The sequence below is a fragment of the Dermacentor variabilis genome, chromosome 10, assembly GCF_050947875.1.
Source record: "Dermacentor variabilis isolate Ectoservices chromosome 10, ASM5094787v1, whole genome shotgun sequence".
Taxonomy (NCBI): domain Eukaryota; kingdom Metazoa; phylum Arthropoda; class Arachnida; order Ixodida; family Ixodidae; genus Dermacentor; species Dermacentor variabilis.
In genome coordinates, this window is record NC_134577.1 from 87,836,122 (window position 1) to 87,861,581 (window position 25,460).

Consider the following 25,460-nt stretch of genomic DNA (forward strand, 5'->3'; position numbering starts at 1 on the left):
TCTGAAGTTTCAGTTTATTCATCGCTTGGCAGTGTATTTTTCTACGAGCAATAGTTATCAAATTGTGATTACCTTTCTATTGGATTTCTTTTCTTTCTCATAGTCAGGCCCCTTTGCTGCAGCACTCGATTTCCGATACACCTGGTATGCTATGTAGGATTATTAAAATTCTTCCGGGTTAGTATTTTCAGCCAATAAGAAAGGGTATAGCTGCCCTGGGAGCCAGTCATTACTGACAAGATGGCCCTTCTTCTGGTGACATGATGCAACCTGGCAGTGTCGACGTCACCATCCCTGGTCGGCTCACCCGAGAGGAAGCACCCGAGGTCGAAGACAAAGAAGAAGAAACAAACATGGCGAAACTCGGACCTGGCCCGCCAGCCGGCGCCGCTATGGAGTCGCAGGTGGGCGACGCACCGCTGTCGTGCGACCAAGTGTCAGGCGGGAAAGTCGTAGACGCTGATTCGCTCTCTTCCACCGTCGTTGAGAACGTGAGCGGCTACGTCCGCCTGCCCATAGTCTTCGTTAACATGGCGGTCGTGCTGCTCTGCCTGCTCGGCTTCTGGAGCTCCCTGTACACGCTGCTGACGCACTCCTCCGCGCCTCCCGGCGCGCCGGCTCGGAACTTTGTCGTGGTGCTCTTCGAGCGGCCCGAGATTCCCGCGCTGTTCCTGTCCAGTGTGGCGCTCGTGACCGCCTCCTTCGGCTTCCTCGGTGCCCTGCGCGAGAACGTCACCCTGCTCACCGTTTACGTGCGCATACTGACCGCACTGGCCGCGCTTCTCGTTCTGTTCGCGGTGCTTGTGTTCTTCCTGCCGTCCGCGGCGCGTAGCTACGCCCAACGCTCGGTGTCACGTGACATGATCGCCGCGTACCGCGACAGCGCCGAGCTGCAGGGATTCGTCGACTGGATGCAGCTGGAGTACCGCTGCTGCGGCATCTCGTCCGAGGGGTTCCGCGACTGGAACCACAACCCGTATTTCGCCTGCAACTTGAGCAACCCGAGCCGCGAGCGATGCTACGTGCCGGCGTCGTGCTGCCGCAGAAATGAGACGTCCGCCATCCGGCCGCCGGACATCAAGTGCGGACAGAACGTGTTGCAGGTGAGGTGGCACCGATGGCGCTCGTTGTATTTCGAGGTGTTATCGATATTATTGGCCCTTTCGAGCAAGTTCCCATCGACTGTCGCTCGGACACCAGCTAAACTATGCAGCAGCTGATCTGGCTGTAGAACGGAAAGCTGTCGACAATTATAAGACTTCTTGGTGGATGAGTGGGTGCGTGCGCATTGGACAGCACGCCTAGGGACAAACGCCTACAACGCGCGCTAAGAAACCCCCTCCGTAGTGCCTAGGCAGAGTTATATATTCAAGAAGCAAAAGCCCCCAGATTTTCTCTCACGCCCGCTCTTACTCGCGCCTGCGCACAAACGGCTGGCGATCCCTCAAATGAACGTCTCGTCTGGGGATGTGGCGCTTCGCCAGGAGCGTTTCCTCGATACTTTTGTGCTCCCGACGGAGCGCTCCCAAGTTTTTCCGCACCAGTTGTGCCGTCTCGCCAAGCACACGTCTTGGGTTTGGCTTTTATGCATACAATGTTTTTAAGAAAGCTCGAAAAATCGAAGAGCTACATCATAACATGCAGCTATATTGACTTCAAAATCTTTGCTCTGTGGTTGGGGGAGCGTTGAGGCTGGTTCCCATTGCAAAACTGCTGTCGCGTTTTAAACCCGAGACTTTATCTCGCCAGAACAACCCGGTCGTGCGGTTAAGCCTCGCGCAACCAAAGGGTAGGCTACGGAGCATCGCGTCATCGCCTTGGCGGCAGCTCTTGTCCGCAGCCCATTCGCGCGGCGAAAGCACGAAACGTAGCAACGCAGCTTCATGCCACACTAGCTTGCGGGCCACTTACGATCACTAAGCGTACGACAGCGATAAAGCGAGGGTGGTGTTCCTTCTTGCTCTCTTTTATCCCCGCAACCAGCGAGCGTCTGCGAGCGCCGTTGATGGCAGCGCTGCGATAGCGGAGTGTGGCTGCTCCAAGCACGGTTGCTGCGGCTTCGGAACTTTTGACCAAGACTGTACCAAAATATCTATAGGAAAATTTTCGCTCCCAGACAACTCCGCCGACGCTGCCACCGGCATCGGATTTTTCTGCGACACGGCGCCCTTAACGATATCGCCTTACGGCAGTACCGAACCTGTCCCGCGTCTACAGTGAACGATGTCGTCGCCAATGAGGTTTGTTAAAGAGCGGCACGTATGTACGCATTGCCGCATACTCATTGTCCCAAGTTGGTCCAAGGGTTAGTTTCGAACCCTGCTACCTCACCACAGCAGCTCGATACGCTACTCATTGGGTCATTGAGTACACAGCGACCAAAGTAAGCGGGAGAACGGTTAGACACAAATATACAAAATGGGTAGATAGATGGCTGCACAAAAGTGCGTGGAGTACCCAAAGAATGCTAACGCAATAAAAGAAGGAAAATGATTTTGTTCATTATTCATGGCACTTTTCTTCCCGTGGAATTAAGCAACATTTATGGCAAAAGCCTTGCGTTGTGTGCCTTGCGTTGACGGTGACCTTGGCGAAACTGCGCCGTGACGAAAGATGGCCAACGCCGCAAAGAGTAAAACCACGTTAAGAAATGCTCGGATTGGCGTCACATTTCTCAGGGAGGTTCCTGTAACCACAGTAAATTAGTGGATTTGAAAAAAATGTTACATTTCGATCTCGGTGGTGGGGATGGAACCCGGCACTGCGGGGCGGCGAGACCAGCACGCTTCCCTGAAGCAACCGCTGCTCCACGGTTCTGCCTTACGGAATGTGTGCCTAGTGCGTGCCTGACTGTACACGTCATGTCGCAGCCATCTCGCTGACTAGCGCGTGCGTCATTGGGCGGCGCACGTGACGGTGGAGAGGAGGTGGCCCCACGTCAATAGTGTATAAAACGAGCGCGTTCATGACGTTTCGAGATCTAGAATCGGCGTAATGCTTTCGCATCCCCGCGCGCAAGCAGCCTCAAGTGTCTGCCGCGTATTAAGTTTAGTAATTGCTGTTGTTGCGCACAAAACCTGCGGGCGCGCTCGGCGCATTGACGTCACAGTCTGAGCGGTGGCGGCGCTTGTCGGTGGCGAACGATGGAGGAGCGTGCACGCTCTCGCAGCTCGCGAGGACGGCCCCGCAAGTACGCCACTTGCGCATTAGTGAGGAGGTCGCCTTAGTGCCACACGTTTACTTCCCGTTGCGGCTCGTTAAACGATCCAAGAAGTCTAGCCCCTATCGTATAAATTCAGGTATTACCAAATGTGCAGCAGCCTTTAACCTTGTTTTGTTGCATGAGTGTAACACCTGCCGAATTTTAGAGCGCAGCTCTTTGGCGTCCGTTCCTGGGTTTCGCGTCGTCGTCGGCGTTGTCGTCGGCCTCGTAACCAGCTCCGCCCCCCTTTCATCCCCCCAGCGCTAGCAGCGACCGACTGATACCGCTGGATGCCGCTGACGCCGCTAGAGAGTCAAGATAACGTGACTGCATAGAACACCGTCGCCGCCATGCAGAAAGAGGAGGAAAGGGTCCCCCCCCCTGTTCTTGTGTGGCGGATAGGGTGCTCTTCAGTTGCCGACGCGCCGGTTATTTCACGTAGGCGCCGGCACGTCGACGAATACGTGACCACCTTCCCACGGCTAGACCTGGTTCTTAGCGCTGCGGAAGCGAGGGTATCATATTGTTTGTGTCGGCATCGGCGGCGTTGTCCCTGAAACCAACTCCGCAGCTGGGGTTGACTCACTATCGGCGTCAGCGGCATCAGTCAGTCGCTGCTATCTCTTCCCTCCTCCCTTTATCGTGTTGTCCGCTTGCTGCGCGCGCTTCTGCCCCCATCGTTTGCCGCTGGGTGTACACGCCGCCCCCCTCCCCCCTCTTCCTGCGAGTCTCCGGTTGTCAAAGCGCCGGCTCGAACTTAATTCCTTTCTTCGCTCCTCCTCCAATGCAACCCCTGTGCGGTGGCAATCAGAGAGCCAGACCGGTGGCGGCGGATCTGTATATGTGCACCGCCCGAGCCGCAATTGCCGCTGCCGTTCGCCCTGTGCGGTGGCAATCAGAGAGCCAGATCGGTGGCGGCGGATCTGTATATGTGCACCGCCCGAGCCGAAATTGCCGCTGCCGTTCGCCACTGCGAAATTATCTGCCAGTTCTTTCTGAGCCATGAGCGAGACGACCGATGGAAGTCCTCCGTCTGCTGCTGCTGCTGCTGCTGCTGCTGCTGCTAAACGAGCTGCCAGAGCAGAGGCCCAGCGCCGTCGCCGTCAGAATCCAGAGGTGCGTGCCGCCGAAGCAGAAGCTTACCTAGTGGAGTCTTTGTTAAAGGAATACGTGTGAAAAATAAAAAAAAATTCTGTGATAGCGCATACATGTGTTGCTCGATTTCTTTGCCTCAATCTATCGAAAAGGTGAAACAGCTTATTTGCTGCGCTCAAATTTCGCATTAGGAAGTAACGTAATCGTCGGTAATTTTTTATTGATTCGCTACCTGCTATATATATATATATATATATATATATATATATATATATATATATATATATATATATATATATATATATATATATATATATATATATATATATATATGCATTTTTCTTCTGATGAAACTTTCAGATCATAGACAATGCTCGTACTGTGCTACTTCTCGCCGGTTATCGTCTTCTTTTGCGCTGCTTACGACGGGGCAACGAGTGCACTCCTACACGTTATCCACACACGTGGCCCGACGGCGTTGCAGGTGTCAGACCAGGCGGCTTGGGCCCGCGTGAACACGCGAAGCTGCGCCGACGCCTTGTCCAGCCGGATGCGCGACCACGCCTTCCCAACCACCATGATGCTGCTGGCACTGTGCCTTGCCACCCTCCTCTTAGTGGCGCTGGCCGTCGCCACGCGAGACCAAGTGCAGGAGCTGTCCGCCATCTACGACGTTTACTACAGGTCTGTGCGCACAGCGATCTGCGTTCGTCATTTCGTGGCGTTGCTCGAGCGCGGCAATTCAGGAGCGTATCGAAGCCAGGCTGCTTCGCGTTCCCTGGTAGAAAAAACAGCGCGCGCAACCCTACAGGGACGATCCTTGTCTCCTATTCGGTAGGCATAGGAAACTTTTCATCGGCGTGAAGCTTCGTTTTGCTATAAGGGCTAGTCACCCTAAAGGTTTTTGTGAGAGTGAAACCTCGTGTGTGCACATGCGCAAATAGCGCTGGTGATATATATATATATATATATATATATATATATATATATATATATATATATATATATATATATATATATATCCGAAATTAGCACGCATACCCCCCCCCAGCACACACACACTCACCGTCCACGCCACCACTTCTAAGACAGACATCCCTAAAGCGCCGCCAAATCTATGTTGAGACTTGACAGCTATTCGGCGGTCAACATTAGTAGGTAGTTATCGGGATCTACTGGGATGTGAAAGCCAGTTTCCTCATCGATTCGGTGCCCGAGCGATTAACTCGAGATACATTCAGTTGTCACCGTCTATTCAACGATAACACGCATCGCTGTTGGTTCGTTAGTTCAACCTTCTTTGTTTAGACTGATCTAGGGACCAGGAAATGGATTTGGTTCGTGGTCAGCTGGTCTGTATGCACGTGGAACGAGCTGCGGCCGTAGAAAACGCCAGTTGCGTTTAACTTTTCCCTTTACTTCATTATTTCCTCAAGTGATGGTTCGCCGAAACACTGACAGATCCTTGAAACTATACGCTGTTAAGAACGGCCCAGCTGAGGTGCAAGTGCTGCCAGCCAGTTGCGACAACGGCCGTCAACGCTTCCTGGAGCGCCGCCTCAAACCTCTAGCCACTGCGTCACTAAGTCGCCATTGTGACTGAATGCGGTCGGCGGGCCAACTATTGTTACCGAACCCACAAACGCCGCCCTGTTCTGCTATGAGCGGGGGAGTTGCCGCGGGAACGTCGACGAAGGCCCCTTCCCACGCGCCGACCAAGACGCAGGACAATGGCTACCCGGGTCAGCTCCGAGTTCTACGAAGCCCCTCTGACGTCGGCTCCGGACCGTGCACCTGTGTGTGTGTGTGTGTGTGTGTGCGTGTGTGTGTGTGTGTGTGTGTGTGTGTGTGAGAGAGAGAGAGAGAGCCGTCCCGGGGTGAGGCGGCGTGTTTACAATGACTGGACGAACGTTTGCGGCGTATAAGTCGCTTTTTTGCGGATGCTCGACACACTCTTTCTTAAGCAGTCATGTTGGACTGCGACACTCTCTCAAGCAGTCGTGTTAGGCTGACGTACTTTCTCTCGCAGTCATGCTAGACTGATGAACTGCATGTAAATACTGTAAATAAACCCGCATTCCTCGCTCTCGATGAGAAGCAGTCCTTCCCTTCATCAACGTCCTTAGCGTGGATAAGTTGGACGACGGCATGGGCCAGTCACCTTCCTATCCTTGCCGGACTCCAATCTTGACAACGGATCACGAGCGATGGGATTGAGCCCCCAATCCTGACAACTGGCTGACAGCGGTGAGATGGACTTTGCGACGTGGTGCTGTATCTGCGGTGAGTGCTTGGTTCCTGCTTTGACTCTCTAGGCTTCATTTTGTGGTTGTCCTGTTTAGAACAGTAGGGAAGCTAGATTGTTGAGTGTTAGCTGGGTTGTGTTTTCCTAGCTAGATTTAGAGAGCAGGATCAAGGTAGTAAAGTAGCAATCATGGAGTTAAGGACACTGCTGAGAGACGAATTGTTGGTTGTTGGTAAGGAACCTGGTCTAGATGTACGCAAGGAAATGCTAAAATCGGAATTATTGGAGCTAATTTCCTATCAGGCCAGTGAGAAAGAAATTGAAATGGGATTCGAACTTCTAAATAAGAGAGAGAAACGGGAAAGAGAAAGAGAAGAATGGGACAGAGAAAAACGAGAGAGAGGAACGCGATAAAGATCGCGAGTTAAGAAAAATGCAACTGGAACTTGAAAACAAACGTTTGGAGTTGTCTCAAGGAAGTGAAGGGACTCTGGGACGATCAAGTGAGGCAGAATCGTACCGCATGGACAGGCTATTTGAGGTCGGGCCATTTGAGGAAAGCCATTTGAGGTCGGGACCGACATAGGCTTGTTCCTAAGCAATTTTGAAAGGACTTGCGAGAAGATGAACTTCGGCCCGAGTACATGGCCACAGCGGTTGCTGTCTATGTTGCCGTGTGAGGCGGCGGAAGTAATCGCCAGACTGAGTGCACAGGATGCATATGATGATGCGAAAGTTAAGGCTAGTCTCCTTAAGAAATACCGCCTTTCAGCCGAAGCTGTTCGGCAAGAAAGATAGCGAGGGGTATCCGGAGTTTGCACACGGCTTAAAGGCCAACCTAGTCGAGTGGCTGAAAAGCGCAGAAGCGTACGATAGCAGAGACAGGATTATTGAATGTATGTGTATAGAGCAGTTTTACAAAACCATCCCCCAAGCTGTGAAACTGTGGGTGCAAGACAGAGGGAATGTAAACACTGTGGAAAGTGAGGCTGAATTAGGCGAAGAGTACGCAACGCGTAGAAAGTTGAACGCCAAGGACGGAAATCGGGACGGTCGAAATGGACCGCGGAAACCATTTCCGTTCAAGAAGGGTTCGCAGACTAGACGATCGGAGCCTGTACACGTGGAGGAAAAGCCCGCAGAAAAGAGCCAGGAGAAACTTAACGAGGAAACCGCACAAAAGGAACAGAAAATTCGAATCTTTTAGGCCGATCCGCTGTTATAAATGCCACAAACTGGGACATATAGCTGTAAACTGCGGGAAGCCTAGCGTAGTTTTCTCCTACGCGGAGGAAAAAGACGAGAATATGGAACTATTGAGCCCATATCTTCACGACCTGCAAGTTAATGGCAAACCATGCCGAGTGCTAAGAGACAGTGCCGCCACTATGGACATTGTCCATCCGTTTTACGTGACGGTGGATGATTTCACCGGAGAAGTAGCATGGATCAAACAGGTTGTAGAAGAACACAGCGTGTGTCTGCCCATGGCCAAAGTCAAACTCAGTGGACCATTCGGGGAGCTAGAGACTGAGGCTGCAGTTTCCAAATTTTTGTCACTGCAGTACCCTTACATCTTTTCGAATCGTTCGAATCAGTTACTGCGTGACAAAGGGCATAAACTGGGAGAGGGCATAGTACAGGCATTGACGCGAGGCCAAGCTCGTAAAATCGCGTCGCTTTCGGCTGAAAATGCACAAGCTGCTCCAGCGGAAGTAGAAAAGGGGATAACTTCAATACCCGAATCCGAGCTAGGCTCGAGGGATGAAAAGTCAGTCGAGGAGAGCCTGCCAGCTGACCAGCTCAATGAGAGCGTATCACTAGAGTGTCAAAGTTCAAGCCTGCAGGAAGAGCAAGCTGACGCAAACGCAAGCGAGACAGGGTCGTTATTATCACCGGCCTCAAAGAACTTTGATCAGCTCTTACGTGTGGACAGAGAGTCACTGGCAGCCGAGCAAAAGAATGATAAGAGCTTACCTAAATTACACCACACAACTAAAGAAGGCATTGCTAGGCGCAACGTGACGATACATGAGAGAGGAGGATTGTTGTATCGGCACTACAGAGATCGAAAGGGTAGCATTTTAGATCAGTTAGTCGTACCTACTAAGTATAGGGAGGACCTTTTGAGTCTCTGTCATGGAAATGGGTGGTCCGGCCACCTAGGCATAAACAAATCAAAGGAAATATTGCTTATGGAGTACTACTGGCCTGGCTGTTTCAAAGACGTAGAAAATTTGTAAGATCATGCGACGCGTGTCAGCGCTCTGGTAAACCAGGAGAGACATGGAAAGCTCTACTGAAGCTAGTGCCCTTAATAACAGAGCCTTTCAGGCGACTTGTAATAGACACGGTAGGGCCTCTTCCAAAAACAAAATCGGGCTACAGGTACTTGTTTACCATGCTGTGTCCGGCTACAAAGTTTCCAGAAGCAATCCCTCTGAAAGAGCTCAGCTCCACCGAAGTAGTAGACGCGCTTTTTACAGTGTTTGCACAAGTTGGGTTTCCAGCCGAAATTCAGGCAGATCAAGGGGTCAGTATTCACGAGCGCACTGACTTCCACATTCTTGCAAAAGTGCGGGGTAAAGTTAATACACAGTTCTGTCTATCACCCTCAGTCAAACAGTGTAGAGGGGTGGCATTCAGTGCTTAAGCGAGTTTTGCGTGCGCTCTGTTACGAGCACAAGGAGGACTGGGAGAACTGTCTGCCGGCAACTTCGTTTGCTTTGCGAACGGTTCCACATGAAGCGACAGGGTTCTCGCCAGCAGAGCTAGTGTATGAGAGGACACTCCGTTCTCCACTGAGAATGTTAAGAGAGATGTGGGAAGAAAGAGGAGAGAGTCCAACAGTGGTTGAATATGTGCTAAATTTGCTGGAACGGCTAAGCGCAACCCAAGCACTAGTCGGAAAGAACATGGGAGTAGCTCAAAAGAACGCCACATTCTATTACGACAAGAATGCGAGGCTTCGTACTTTTAACGCCGGAGACCAGGTAATGACCCTCAAACCTTCAAGAAAGAACAAGCTTGAAGTTCACCGGGACGGGCCCGTTAAAGTGTTGCACAAACTTTCAGATACTATGCTCTGAAAATGCCCGGTCGCAGGAAAGAGGTGAGGATATATCACTGCAATTTGATGAAACCGTGTATAGAGCGGATCGGAGTCGTTAACTATACCATCAAAGAGCAGGATGGCACTAGTACCAAATTTAAGGAGTATAGGGCGACCTCCAACTCTGAAATCGGCCTAGAGGAAGTAGTAAAACACTCGGTAAGCTCGCACGCTCTAAGACCCGAGCAGGTAGATGAGCTAAAAAAGGTGTTTGGGGAATATCTCGACAGATTCAGCGATCGGTCTGGTAGAACCGAACTAATAACGCATGAAATAGAGCTGACATCAACCGAACCGGCAAGATCAAAGCTTTACAGGGTGTCTGCAAGACAGAGAGAGATCATGGAGGCAGAGATACAGCGCATGCTAGAGTTGGGAGTTATTGAGCCCGCTGAGAGTGACTACACGTCATCGCTAATACTGGTAGAAACCCCTAACAAGGACCCTCGTCCGTGTGTTGACTACAAGAAGTTAAATGCCATCTCTAGGGATCAGCTGTACCCGATACCCAACATTGAGGAACGAATTGAAAGAGTTAGCGCTGCTAAATACATTTCAACTATAGAACTCGTGCGGGGGTAGTGGCAAGTTCCCCTTTCAGTAAGTGCCAGCCGCCATGCCGCATTCATCACACCTGTAGGCACTTTTCGCCCTCTCGCACTCAGCTTCGGGCTGAAGAACGCGCTGTTTAGCTTCTCTAAGTTAATGGATATTGTGCTGAAAGACTTGCAGGAGTTCGCCTTGCCATATCTTGATGATGTAGCAATTTTTTCGGACAGCTGGCAACAATACGTACCGCACCTCAAACAGGTGGTTTCACGGTTGAGGGAAGCCGGCTTAACGATGAAAGCGGAAAAGTGTGGATTTGGTTGTTCACAGGTTACTTATCTGGGCCATGTTGTCGGCCAGGGCACGAGACGGCCGGCCGAGCTGAAAATAGCCACGATTGGAAAATTTTCTCAGCCGCGCACGAAAACAGACCTTTGTTCATTTTTGGGACTTGTGGGGTACTATCAACGGTACATTCTGTATTACTCGCAAATGACAAGTCCATTAACAGACGCCCTCCGAAAGGGAGCACCAAGTAGCGTACATTGGAGTACGGACAAAGAACGCTTTCCAAAGTTTGAAAACGCTATTGGTTTCTCGTCCTGTGCTTCGCGCGCCAGACATCACAAAGGAAGTCATAGTTCAATGCGACGCAAGCGACAGAGGTATGGGCGTGGTACTTAGTCATATCGGCGACGATAACGAGGAGCATCCTATCCTCTATGCCAGCCATAAACTAAATGTAAAAAAGCAAGCCTACAGCGCTTCACAGAAGGAATCCGCTTGTTTAGTTTGGGCCACCCAGAAGTTGTCGTGTTATTTGTACGGAGCGAAGTTCATCTTCGAGACCGACCACTGTCCTCTGACGTTGCTCAATCAAATGTCACACAAGAATGGCCGCTTGCTCCGATGGAGCCTCACTCTCCAAGAGTACAACTTCTCCGTTAGATATAAGAAGGGAAAGTTGCATAGCAATGCGGATGGTTTGAGAAGGCTAATTTGAATTCTGCGTTTGCGGGTTCCGCCTGAATTTTAGGGTTATTATTCTTAATTTTGTTAAGCCAAGAAGATCCCCTCTCATTTAGCAGGATTCCCTCCATGATTGCTGAATTTGTCCGCACGAAATTGCTTCAAAAATTGGCATAGCGAAATGCAGCAGTTTTTTTGTTTCTGCACTTATGTTTTCTTTGAAGCCTAGCGGGTCTAAAGTGAGAGCCAAGGTACGTCATCTCGGCGCAGAGCCGTGTTGTGGGGTTCATTTTGCAGTGGCCTGTCCTTCTCGGATGTTTTGGTGCGGTGACATCATTACGCAAGTGGTTACTGCGAGCCAAGACATCACCCCCTGGCCACCAGCCGTTCGCTTCCTGCCCAGCGGTTATCAGCGCTGGACAGTGCAGACTTTCCGGGCCATGGAGGCGCTGTTAAGAACGGCCCAGCTGAGGTACAAGTGTTGCCAGCCAGTTGCGACAATGGGCGTCAACGCTTCCTGGAGCGCCGCCGCAAACCTCTACCCACGGCGTCACTAAGTCGCCATTGTGACTGAATGGGTTCGGTGGGCCAACTATTGTTACCGAACCCACCAATGCCGCCCTGCTCTGCTATGAGCGGGGGAGTTGCCGCGGGAACGTCGACGTAGGCCCCTTCCCACGCGCCGACCAAGACGCAGGACAATGCCTACCCGGCATTGTTCTACAAAGCCCCTCTGACGTCGGGTCCGGACCGTGCACGTGTGTGTGTGTGTGTGTGTGTGTGTGTGTGTGTGTGTGTGTGTGTGTGTGTGTGTGTGTGTGTGTGTGTGTGTGTGTGTGTGTGTGTGTGTGTGCGTGCGTGTGTGTGTGTGTGTGTGTGCGTGTGCGTGTGTGTGTGTGTGTGTGTGTGTGTGTGTGTGTGTGTGTGTGTGTGTGTGTGTGTAAGCCGTCCCGGGGAGAGGCGGCGTGTTTACAATGCCTGGACGAACGTTTCCGTCCCCTTTGAATCAAATGGGGACCGAGTGCGTATAAGCTGCTGTTGTGCGGATGCTCGACACACTCTTTCTTAAGCAGTCATGTTGGACTGAGACACTCTCTCAAGCAGTCGTGTTAGACTGACGTACTTTCTCTCGCAGTCATGCTAGACTGATGAACTGCATGTAAATACTGTAAATAAACCCTTATTCCTCATTCTCGATGAGAAGCAGTCCTTCCCTTCATCAACGTCCTCAGCGTGGATAAGTTGGACGACGGCATGGGCCAGTTACCTTCGAGTTCATGCCGGATTCCAATCTTGACAACGGATCACGAGCGATGGGATTAAGCCCCCAATCCTGACAACACCCATGATATGGATTAGATAAGGTGGAAAATAAAATAATACGAGACAGCGTCCATCATCAAACTCTGCAATAACCCTTCAACTCATAGGCAATACGACTTTCACCCATTGACTGGTTTGGTTTTTCCCCAATTGTACAACTCTTTTCGTGCAATACTGCCAACTGGAAACAAGAGTCACAAGAGAAATTAAGCGATCTACTAAGGGAGAGAGCCGAAGCAACAGCCAAACAGCAAGGAAAAGCGAAAATTAACAAATTTATCCATTGTCTATGAAAATATTTATGGACCAGAATTATTTATTTAACTAGGAAGTAGAGAAATCGCCGCCTGAAGTGGAGAACAATTTCGTGTATACTGAATGACGTTCGTACATTTATCATTCGAGCAGCCTGACGTAGCCTCTTCTCTGCTGTGTTTATATATATAGGTGTCTTTCCAACCTTCCGCCGTGGGCGCAGCACGTTTAGAATCCCAGCGTTCTGCGCCCTATGCGGTTATACGGGACTTGCGGCCACGCATCGTTACGTAACTTCCCAAATAAATATACGAGTCGGTTGTGTCACTTGGTAGAGCAGTAAGCGAGGGACCCAAAAGAACTGGGATTGTTCCGCAAATATATATTTTTCTACAATTCTTCCAGAGCGAATTCAACAAACGCTACTATAGTCGGCTACAACTTAAGCCAGCCATTGTTCATCCGCGAGGCTGTAAATAATTCGTACCTCAATCTTTTCCTGTTACCCAAATAAGGTGGTAACCACAAAAATAAAATAATTAACGCGTAATTTTATACCTTTTCCCTGGCCTATTATAGGGGAATGGCGAAAGCCTAATTCTTTACTGAACTGAAATAACATGCTTGCTTCGCTGCAACTATTTATTTATTGTCAAGTTTCACTTCAGTTGGCGGTGCAGTTTCTTGAGTATAACGGGTTCAACAGTGAAATGAACTGCGCCGCAGACTATTGAAGAGTGAGATGCTCACACTCCATAAACTTTGTCCATGTCTGTTGCACACCTCATTGCTTCCGCCGATGAAAAGGCTCTTCAAGAACAGCAGACGCTCCGAAGGTATCAAGTACGACGCCATTTTGAAAAGGCCGCATGGCGACGATTTTGTTTGCTTCTGTGATTGGCTGGCGGAGTAACACAACTCCGCGCGGTCCGTGTGATTTGCTTGCCAACTGCTGTTTTTCTTTCAGTTCTATTCTACTAAAGTAATCTTTATTTTACGCCTTCGCTTCTTTACTTGTTCTTGGCACTGTTCTTCCGGCACTTCTTTAATGAGCGAGTCCATTTGACATGGTTCCTTCTTTGCCAAGTATAGGAGAGCGGTATCGCATAGGCGCAGCTGTAAAACACACCTTATTTCATTGCTCTTTTGTGGATTTACACTTTCTATAGCGAATGGTGGGAGTTATTCACATTTGTACTAGTAAAGGTACCCTCCCCCTCAGTTGCATGGGAAAGTTACCTTGTCTCGGGTCCCCCCCCCCCCCCGAAAGAAAGATCCTGGGTACGTGCCTGATATACAAAGCTTTATATCATAGAGCGCTTTTTGCGCATGTCGTCGTCGTCCTCATACATACGACCTACTATTCATTATCCTCTTTTGGCTCGTCTGGTGCTTCGACTCTCTAGGGCGGCTGCTCTGAAATAAAAACATCGCATTGGTCGACGTCTCACAAGTTGTGTAGGCTGCTTCGATTCCCACGTCCTCTTGCTATTCCGGTACCCCTGGAGCTCCGATCGAGTCGTCGTTTGCTCACGCCAAACGCAGTGACCGCAGAAAACAACCCATCCACTAGTACTGCGACCATCTCTGCCCAGACAGCTAGGCCTACCTGGACATTGAACGCCAAACAACGAGACCCTCCCGTTTTTGCCGACCTCTGCGGCGACGACGTGGAAGATTGGCTTGAACACCTTCAACAGAACACGCGACGTCAACTACTGGCACGGCACGCGCAAACTACGCTATGTCGTTTCTACCTCACCGAAGTGGCCAAGACTTGCTTCTTTAACCACAAATCTGACTTTTCGGAGTGGTCAACATTGACCCACCAATTTGCCCTCCTCAATGCCCTCCTCACCACTTTAATAGAGCACGAAGCTTGTTTTGAAGTTTCTTCGCGAGCCTTGAGTCAGACTACTGCAACTGCTCATCGAATCGAAACAGATAGTTCTCGCATCATTGGTCGTCACCCGCACCGTGTTTCATCTTTGGAACGAGACGTTATAGAACAAGTGAACGACACAATCACACACAACATTATAAAGCGACCAGCAAGCCCTTTGCCTTCTCCTGCTGTGCTTGTTAAAGAAAGGATCGTTCGGTGTGCTTTTGCATCAATTATAGGGCGCTAAACAAAATTACCCGTAAGGATGTTTCTTCAGTGTCTCGTATCGACGACGCTTTGGATACCTTACAAGGTGCCGAGTATTTTTCGAGCCTCGACTTGCACTCCGGATATTGGCAGACCCCGATGCATGAGCCTGATAAAGACTGAGTTTGCTACACCTAATGGCGTTTTCGAGTTTAGCGCGATGCCTTTTGGACTGTGCAGTGCACCAGCTACGTTTGTACGTACGATAAGTATATAGAGTACTCCGTGGCCTAAAATGGAAGACCGGCCTTTGTTACACGCACGACATTGTCATATTTCCGTCGAGTTTCTCGCAGCACCTACAACGTCTAGACAAAGTTCTCACGTGTCTAGCAAAGGCTCGTCTCCAACTGAATACTGAAAAGTTTTGGCGAAAATGTTCGCATCTTTTGTATTAAAACAGATTTATCGGTGCGACAGAGCGCAAAGAGAAAAAACACAATGACCTGAGTCGCGTTCTTCAATCTACACTTTATTTGGATGTTCCAAGCCAACCAGTCCAATTGAGCTGTTTCCCGTCCCTTGCATACCACCGTGTGTCGCAGATCGTATCATTAATAAACGTGCGCTGACAGCTAGTTTGATGCAACGAAGCGCCACGAACAACGTTCTTGCGCTTCATCGATTGTTCACATTTGCTGTGTAAATGTACAATATGGGGCAAAAGCAGTGTTGCTCTCTGTTTCTTCAGCGTATCACTAAACTGCCGCTACGAAGTGTCTCAATTGTCGCTTATACTCCAAAAGGACTTCTTGGGCAAGTTGGTGCTTAGATTTCCTAGGTATACTTTCTGGCGCAAAATACATTTCTTGAAAAGGGAGACAGTGAAGCGCCAAACTACCAACTGTTTAATGACAGCCTGAACAAACGTATAGAAGAAAATACAACTTCCGCTCATGCGCAGGGAGCCAAGGTTTCCATCAACTTGAGAGACTTCAAAAAGCAGGCTGCCCTCAGTCTGTCTTAAATGCCGTGGTCGAGTCCCTCCTACAGAAGCTGAAAACTACCGCTGCGAGTGGGAAAACGCACTCGAAGGAAAGGCAGCGAGTAAAACCAGAAGTAGTACCTTATGTGCACCGTGTGAGCCACAACCTCAAGAAGGTAGCTACCAGATATGGCATTCCGGTTGTCTTTTCGGCTCCCAACAAGTTAGCTCAATTGTGCCCCCGGATCACACGCGAGGGGCCGCGTGGCTGCCAGAAGCAGCACGCCAAACATTTCAGGGACTGCATTGAAGGGGTGGTCTACGAGATACCCCTAGATTGCGGCAAGTCATACGTCGGGCAAACGGGACGTTGTATTAATGACAGACTGAGGGAGCACGCTAATGGCATCGGCAAGTGTGACAACGCGCATCTTCCTGCGCACTGTAAAGCCCGTCGTTGTAGGCCATGCTTTGAACAAGTACTGATTCTTGGCAAAAGTAGGGACCAAACTGCAAGGGAATTGTTGGAAGCGTTTTATATTAAAAAGAAAGGGTCTGATTGTGTCAGCGATACATCTATCGTATTATATTCCGCAGAAATGTGCTTCATCCAAAGTATGTTACCATGACCACGTTGTTCTGTCACACCTTGGCTCCCTGCGCATGAGCGGAAGTTGTATTTTCTTCTATACGTTTGTTCGGGCTGTCATTAAACAGTTGGTAGTTTGGCGCTTCACTGCATCCCTTTCTTCTGTCCCTTTTCAAGAAATGTATTTTGCGCCACAAAGTATACCTAGGAAAAGTCGCTTATACTGTCGAGTTATTACTGGATATGGAAAGTGAAATATAGGAAGCATAAATGGTGCAATATGCCTTTACCGAAACGCTTCACGCTCGTCTAGCATCCGTTAGCATCAGTTTACCAGCAGAATATAGAGGGCTTTCACTTTGCTAGTACGCTTGCAAAACCATTGGTGCATGTAAAAGTCTGCGTTTACCTTGAAATTGTAACGTTAACCATATCGCACGGTTCAAAGGTACACCGCTAATCGCATTTTCCTATCACAATGACACACTTCGCTCGAATTTCCTATCGTTCGGAGCTCGTTCAAGGAACGCGCTTGGTCATGCTGTCGACGCGGTTAATTACACGAAATTTACATGAGCCAACTTGTGCCCTGCCGGTCCTCAGATCCACCTTAAAGCTCCTTGCAGTGTTGAGTTGACCGAAAACCTTAAGAGATGCGGGCCGTTTAAATTCACATGAACGATATTTCCGTGAACAAGGCCATCCACTCCGATACGAACGCCTTTCTGCATATTATCGGTCTTACTATTCGTATACTACATTAAAGACCTACCCCTTAATTTAACTGCAATAGGTTCCGTTTACTTAACGTGCTGTTACCCTTGCGAACGACTGTACTACTCGATCGTACAAAGCGGGTGTTTTCTTTTTAGACGATACAGATTTTTTGGTAAGGAAGCTGTAAGCGTCGCGAACGTATCGTTCTTTCCGACGACTTCCTAGGCGAGGTGGACATACATTGCCGCTCACAACGTGAGTTTCAGAAGAATACGTAACAAAATTTTACTAATTAGCTTTTTTTATTAGGGCTTTAGGGGCAATTGTTTAAATGGATAATAATAAGGCAGTTACATTTTAATGCAGCCTCATTTACTCCAAAATCTTGAAAGTCGCACCTTATTATTACTCTAAATATTTATCATTTAATCTCAACGGTAAGGTCAGGGAATATCGAAACCGAGCGTAGCGTGAGCGCAAGAACCGGCGACCCAGTTATCAGATCAGACCGAAACGCCCCGAGACGTCAAGCCTGAGGACGTTTGAAACCGAACGTCTAGGGCCAGTCGCGGCAGCTGCAGACACGACACGCTTTGCCTGGCAAGCATGTGTCATGGCTTTCTGTCGAGTCGAGATTTCACGTGGCACACGATCATTCAAACTTCACCCCCACGCCTCTTTGCGGGACGCTGCCGTCTGACGTGAAGCGGGACGTACTCAGTGCCGATATTGCCTCGATTGAGCTTTGGAATTTGATAGTGAATATCTCGCATTAGGTTGCGCTATTGAAGATTTTTGAAAGATGGGCGCGCATGCAAATGTCACTGCCTCGAAATTGGCCGCTTGGACAAGTGTCGTAAAGACATTCATAAAAGCAGTTAATAAATTATTTTTTTCTTCATTAGTTTTGTGAAGCTCACGTTATTAGCTGAAAGGTGTGTCCAGCTCGCCTAGGAACTCGTCTGCAAGAACGCCACAATCTCTGCGCTGATCAATATTTTATGTATGTTCTAAAAAAAAACACCCTGTATATTGAAGCTCCAGTACCGGTAGGGTTAAAAGCGATTCTAAACTGTTTTGTAAACAAAAAGTGTCCTACGATTACAATACTACCCAATGCCAAATTCGAGCACACCTGTATACGTATCTTCATTTCGCGACATATTGAGGCAAACAATTCTGAGACCGAAATCTCCCCACCGACTGCCAGTGGGGCCCGTGCCGTCAGCGCCTTCGCTTAGGTAGGGGCAGTATGGGAACGCTGGCATGATGAGCGACATCGGAGCCAGTTGAGGAAGAAGACGGCGAGGAACGCGCGAGCAGTGGCACAAGCGCGTTCGCGCGGTTACGCCGAGGGACGGCGACGCTCAATGTCTCGGGCCCTTCCCCATCAGGTCACTTGACGGCCACTATGACCACCGAGGGTCACCACGTCGATGGCCTCTCGTTCAGAGCCGACACAGTAACTCATGCAGAGGAGGTCGCCATCGCTTTGGCCGCCTCCCACCCCACCACTCGCACTATCTTCACAGATTCGCGCTCAGCCTGTTCTCGGTACATCCAGGATTCCATCGCCCCGCTGGCGGCTAGTCTCCTTCGGGCCGCCTCCTGGCGCTTCAACCCTCACTCCGTCAGAATAGTCTGGACCCGAGGCCACACAGGTCTTCCCGGCAAGCAGGCGGCGAATAACACTGCCCGCGCTTCTTTCCTCCGGGCCGCTGCACCTTCATGTCCTGAGTCGGATCCTGGCAACTCGAGCCTCACACACTACAGCGATGTTCTGAATTATTGTCGCACTTCGCGCCGACTCTACCCTGACCCTGCACGCGGTTTGGCGAAAGCGGACGAACGACTGCTACACCACCTGCAGGCCAACACTGTCCTTAGTCCGGTGGTTGCCCGGCACTTGACGTCGGGAATCTCAGGCACGTGCCCGACTTGTCAGGTCCTTGCTGATACCTTTCACGTTGTGGCTTCGCGCTTCGCCACTCCACTTTCCCTCTCATCCCCTTTCCTCATCCCTACTAGAGAGGTTCGGGAGGACTACCTGCTCGGCTGCTCTACCTTGGAAGCTCAATGTCCTTGATGGCGCGCGACTGCGCAGCGGCCATCTTCAATGGCGTCCCGGACTAGTGGCTGTTACTCAGGTGCACAACAAGCAACTCTCTTAACTTCTTGAATAAACTGTTTCTACCACCACCAACAATGACCCAGGAACGGGCGCCTAAGAGCTGCGCTCTAAAAAGGTGGGCGTTTATCGAGCGCCACTCATCATCATCATCAGCCTGGTTACGCCCACTGCAGGGCAAAGGCCTCTCCCATACTTCTCCAACAACCCCGGTCATGTACTAATTGTGGCCATGCCGTCCCTGCAAACTTCTTAATCTCATCCGCCCACCTAACTTTCTGCCGCCCCCTGCTGCGCTTCCCTTCCCTTGGAATCCAGTCCGTAACCCTTAATGACCATCGGTTATCTTTCCTCCTCATTACATGTCCTGCCCATGCCCATTTCTTTTTCTTGATTTCAACTAAGATGTCATTAACTCGCGTTTCTTCCCTCACCCAATCTGCTCTTTTCTTATCCCTTAACGTTATACCTATCATTCTTCTTTCCATAGCTCGTTGCGTCGTCCTCAATTTGAGTAGAACCCTTTTCGTAAGCCTCCAGGTTTCTGCCCCGTACGTGAGTACTGGTAAGACACAGCTATTATACACTTTTCTCTTGAGGGATAATGGCAACCTGCTGTTCATGATCTGAGAATGCCTGCCAAAAGCACCCCAGCCCATTCTTATCCTTCTGATTATTTCCGTCTCATGATCCGGATCCGCCGTCACTACCTGCCCTAAGTAGATGTATTCCCTTACCACTTCCAGTGCCTCGCTACCTATTGTAAATTGCTGTTCTCTTCCGAGACTGTTAAACATTACTTTAGTTTTCTGCAGATTAATTTTTAGACCCACTCTTCTGCTTTGCCTCTCCAGGTCAGTGAGCATGCATTGCAATTGGTCTCCTGAGTTACTAAGCAAGGCAATATCATCACCGAATCGCAAGTTACTAAGGTATTCTCCATTACCTTTTATCCCCAATTCTTCCCAATCCAGGTCTCTGAATACCTCCTGTAAACACGCTGTGAATATCATCGGAGATATTGTATCTCCCTGCCTGACGCCTTTCTTTATTGGGATTTTGTTGCTTGCTTTATGGAGGACTACGGTGGCTGTGGAGCCGCTATATATATCTTTCAGTATTTTTACATACGGCTCGTCTACACCCTGATTCCGTAATGCCTCCATGACTGCTGAGGTTTCGACAGAATCAAACGCTTTCTCGTAATCAGTGAAAGCTATATATAAGGGTTGGTTATATTGCGCACATTTCTCTATCACCTGATTGATAGTGTGAATATGGTCTATGGTTGAGTAGCCTTTACGGAATCCTGCCTGGTCCTTTGCTTGACAGAAGCCTAAGGTGTTCCTGATTCTATTTGCGATTACCTCAGTAAATAGTTTGTAGGCAACGGACAGTAAGCTGATCGGTCTATAATTTTTCCAAGTCTTTGGCGTCCCCTTTCTTATGGATTAGGATTATGTTAGCGTTCTTCCAAGATTCCGGTACGCTCGAGGTCATGAGGCATTGCGTATACAGGGTGGCCAGTTTCTCTAGAACAATCTGTCCACCATCCTTCAACAAATCTGCTGTTATCTGATCCTCCCCAGCTGCCTTCCCCCTTTGCATATCTCCCAAGGCTTTCTTTACTTCTTCCGGCGTTACCTGTGGGATTTCGTATTCCTCTAGACTATTTTCTCTTCCATTATCGTCGTGGGTGCCACTGGTACTGTATAAATCTCTATAGAACTCCTCAGCCACTTGAACTATCTCATCCATATTAGTAATGATATTGCCGGCTTTGTCTCTTAACGCATACATCTGATTCTTGCCAATTCCTAGTTTATTCTTCACTGTTTTTAGGCTTCCTCCGTTCCCGAGAGCATGTTCAATTCTATCCATATTATACTTCCTTATGTCAGGTGTCTTACCCTTGTTGATTAACTTCGAAAGTTCTGCCAGTTCTATTCTAGCTGTAGGGTTAGAGGCCTTTATACATTGGCGTTTCTTGATCAGATCTTTCGTCTCCTGCGATAGTTTACTGGTATCCTGCCTAACGGAGTTACCACCGACTTCCATTGCACACTCCTTAATGATGCCCACAAGATTGTCGTTCATTGCTTCAACACTAAGGCCCTCTTCCTGAGTTAAAGCGGAATACCTGTTCTGTAGCTTGATCTGGAATTCCTCTATTTTCCCTCTTACAGCTAACTCATTGATCGGCTTCTTATATGTACCAGTTTCTTCCGTTCTTTCCTCAGGTCTAGGCTAATTCGAGTTCTTACCATCCTGTGGTCACTGCAGCGCACCTTGCCGAGCACGTCCACATCTTGTATGATGCCAGGGTTAGCGCAGGGTATGAAGTCTATTTCATTTCTAGTCTCGCCGTTCGGGCTCCTCCACGTCCACTTTCGGCTGTCCCGCTTGCGGAAGAAGGTATTCATTATCCGCATATTATTCTGTTCCGCAAACTCAACTAATAACTCTCCCCTGCTATTCCTAGTGCCTATGCCATATTCCCCCACTCCCTTGTCTCCAGCCTGCTTCTTGCCTACCTTGGCATTGAAGCCGCCCATAAGAACGGTGTATTAATTTTCACTTTACCTATCGCCGATTCCACGTCTTCCTGTATGTTACCAGCTATATTACTATTAATCAGGAATCCGACTCCTAGTTCTCTTCTCTCCGTTAAGCCCCGGTAGCACAGGACGTGCCCGCTTTTTAGCACTGTATATGCTTCTTTTGGCCTCCTAACTTCACTGAGCCCTATTATATCCCATTTACTGCCCTCTAATTCCTCCAACAGCACTGCTAGACTCGCCTCACTAGATAACGTTGTAGCGTTAAACGTTGCCAGGTTCATATTCCAAGCGCCACTATGATGCCTGTTTTTATCGGAGCAATTACCCGCAACGTACAGCCTCCGTGAGGGGAAACCGCCGTTCCTTCATCAAGGTCACAGAGCCCACGCACCACACAGTGCGTTTTAGTCGTCTGCTTGTAGCTTTTGAATAGTAAAGTTGTTTTCTAGAAAGCCACTTTTGAAGCAACTTCTTTAGTATAAAGTCACTAAACAGACGCCAAATTGTTCTCTCATGTCGCTAAAGAAAGCAGTCGCCACTAGCTAAACCGAGAGAAACGTCGCTAAATCAGGCGAGAAATTGGCTAGGGTAACACTAGACAAAAGTTTGCAGACCGTGCCCACAAAGGAGACGGTAATTTCCTCCATGGCCTATACATGCAACTTCTGACTGGCAACAGCCGACTAAAGCTCCTCGCTCGACAATCATATAGAGCACCGCTCAGTTCCTGTTTGAGAAAGCAGAATGCGGCGAAGTGCAGCGTTTTCTGCGTGAACACAGTCCAAGGAATATTGTGCCCGAATGTACGCGAAAGGCATCGATTGATCATTTTCATCTTGTGTTTGCGAAAATTACGCGCCATCGAAGTGTTCTCAATTGCTGGGGAGCAATTCCTCCTGTAGCACAGGAAGTGCGCTGCTTGAAGGCATCTTTCAATGCAGGCACCTGGAGGAAGGCCAAGAACTCATGGTGGCCCGTAACACATCCGGCCTGCGTGAAGCCCTGGAACGGTGCCAGGATCGTGCGGAACAACCACCGAGGACCTTCTGGCAGCAATTCGAGCAGCGATTCGGGCAGCGCTTCTGGAAGCCATTCAGCGCGAAATGACGTCACGCCATGGAGGACGGGCCCTGCAACTTTTTATTGTCTGGGCCCGTGAATGCGTCCCTTTCACGCACGCATAGTTTCACTAGGGAATTTCGCACGGCTCGAAGACGTACCTTGTACTATTATATGCTTGATTTTGGTTGCCTTTTTTTTTTTGTGAAGACCCAAGATTGCCACTTCCTTGAAACTATGCTCCACGGTGAGACTTTGCACTGTTCCCAAGCTTGTGCCAATGCGCTAAACGTGAAGTCGATTCCACAGGTGTCACCGTCTTTTATTGGTACGAGATAGTTTGTTGGCTGCACCATATACATTTGGGGCGACACCTCTTATAGCGAGGCTGCCGCAAAACTCAAATATTTTCCTCGGCCACCGCTTTCTGGTGATGGTATTCGGGTTCCGTGCTTTTGGCTTAAAGGGACAAAGGCCGCAAAACATGCACAGGTGAATTTTTTTACGATTCGGTTGTATCCTTACCACAACGGCCGGAAAAAAGAACCGGAATTGACTTATTCAAGCAGGGAAGCGGCACCAGCCCGCAAAAGTTGAAAAACGGAGTCAGAGGGCCCCTTGGATGGGATGAGACGTGCTATTGTGGCCTTGCCTTCCGTTGTTGTTGTTGTTGTTGTAGCCTGTGGCACGTGTGGCTCCTACCCACGGTGGGGGATTGGCCAAGAAATGGGTGGATTATACCAAAATAATATAGAGCATAAATTTCCTAATATCTATTGGAATAGCATTGAATAGGGTTGAAATACCGGTTAAAATGTAATCAGGAAGGTGCTGTTGAATGAGTAATAATTAATTTAAAATTAATAAAAATAGAATTTAGCAGGTTACCGGCACCATCAGCACAGAAGGTTTCTCTTTCTTTTTTTTCTTTTCTTTATTTTACAGCACGGACTTCTGATTCTATGGTGTATCATCGCCGTGCAATGCTCTCATGCAAATACTGTCTATACGATTCCCTACTTCGCGAAATCGGGGCACTTGTCGGAGAAACTTTTCTGTGCAAGAAAGACCTAGAAATGGGAAGGAAACGAAAGCTTCCTAGCTATTAATTAGGTCAAGGAATTCTCAGATTATGAATAATCGTCATCCAAAGAAAGGGGAGCGGGGGGAACACTTAGTTGGAAGCTTGTTTGGGTGCTCACCAATCTTAACGATGACAAGGGCACCATGTGAATCGGAGAGCATCTGCAATCACAACGGCACATACAACTGAAAAAAAACTTGCCTGGGCACAGGTTGGTGAACTTTAGTTTTGATACAATTATATTTTTTTGCGTGTAAATGCGGCGATGTATCTCAAAAGTCGAAGGTCGTGGCCTTGCGTTGTGCACGTAAGTTGGCAGTGGAAAGCGGGAAACTAAGTCAGCCTATTACTTAGCGTACCGTCTTTCCCATGGAGTCATTTCCTTTTACCCAGCTTATATGCCCGTGTATGCTTCGTTAAAGTCAAATTTTTATGACTTCGCTTTGGTATTTTTCAGGTTATTTGTCACCAGCACCGTCCACTTGAGAAATACATCACTCGTGCACAATTCAGCAGACAGGAAACAGATGACATTCCACACAAGTTCTGTCGTGCACTGTGCCAGACGGCACCAGGCTAATAGACCCATGTACAACTAGAACTCCTCGTGGGGGTTCCGCGGCTCCAGTTACAGCGAAAAGAACTTCCAGCGGCCGGGGATGTTGCGCGTGGTCCTCTTCCGTTTCGCTGCTCTGTGGAAGCACCATTTTTCTGCATACGCCGGACGGCGAGCGTAAACCTTGCGGAGATTGTTTGCCGCAAGCGCCCCGTGTCGAAGGGCACCTGGACCATCTCGTCAGACAATTATCTCGAGAGAGAAATAACACTTATCTCCGACAGTCGATTAACGCCGCAGAGGATGGTCTTCCTCCGCAGCGCCTCTATCTGTCGGCCGGGGATACCGAAGGACTCGGCGAAAGCTAAAGCTTGGCTGATTATTTCTCGTCGAGTCTTGCTGTCCGGGTTGCGTAGTAAGGCCTCTCAGGATTCTGTCGCGTTTGAGCGGTTGTGTGTCGCTTCGCATGTCCGCACCATGTAGACCGTCGTCGCTGCTTTTTTGCAGAATCTGCACTGGGCGTTGAAGACTTCCGGATGGAACTTGCTGTAACTATCTCAAACAATTAACTTCACCATTCTAACGTCGTGAAAGCACAGCTAGCTCTGCATCGATACTTCATCGCGCGGAGCAACTTATAAAGAAGTGCACGTGCGAAGGAAATGCGCGTCTGTGTCGAGCTTTCTCTTTTGCCTGCGTTAATCTCAGCGCATTTTAATATCTCTAAGACAAAACATGTTCTCACACAGTAACTTTCAACCTAAATATTCATTGGCATCGTGTCAGTTCTTTTCTTTCTTTTTCTTTAGGTAATGAAGTGATTGCAGTTGTGGTTTAAATGAAAGCGAGTATGAACGCTTATGGCAATTTATTGCTTAAAATAAAATTCGAGTAAGCAGCAGGTCATTTTCACTTTTATAAGTCCGCAGCCCAAGCGAC

At 49.1% G+C, this 25,460-nt stretch overlaps 1 protein-coding gene across 1 annotated transcript; it reads left to right on the plus strand.

Annotated features, from left to right (window-relative positions):
• Positions 1-260: 260 nt before the first annotated feature.
• Positions 261-23,077, plus strand: LOC142559323 (tetraspanin-33-like). The gene is made up of 3 exons (XM_075670939.1): positions 261-1,103; positions 4,782-4,981; positions 22,764-23,077. The coding sequence occupies exons 1-3, from the start codon at positions 261-263 to the stop codon at positions 22,927-22,929; spliced, it is 1,209 nt and encodes a 402-aa protein (XP_075527054.1). The 3' UTR covers positions 22,930-23,077.
• The last annotated feature ends 2,383 nt before the right edge of the window (positions 23,078-25,460 follow it).

What these genes read in the sequence shown, in the direction of transcription:
- LOC142559323 (XM_075670939.1), top strand. Translation starts at nt 261, where the DNA reads ATGATGCAACCTGGCAGTGTCGACGTCACCATCCCTGGTCGGCTCACC. An exon ending in GCGGACAGAACGTGTTGCAG is followed by an intron (nt 1,104 to 4,781) that starts GTGAGGTGGCAC and finishes ACGGCGTTGCAG; the next exon opens with GTGTCAGACCAGGCGGCTTG. An exon ending in ATCTACGACGTTTACTACAG is followed by an intron (nt 4,982 to 22,763) that starts GTCTGTGCGCAC and finishes CTTTCAATGCAG; the next exon opens with GCACCTGGAGGAAGGCCAAG.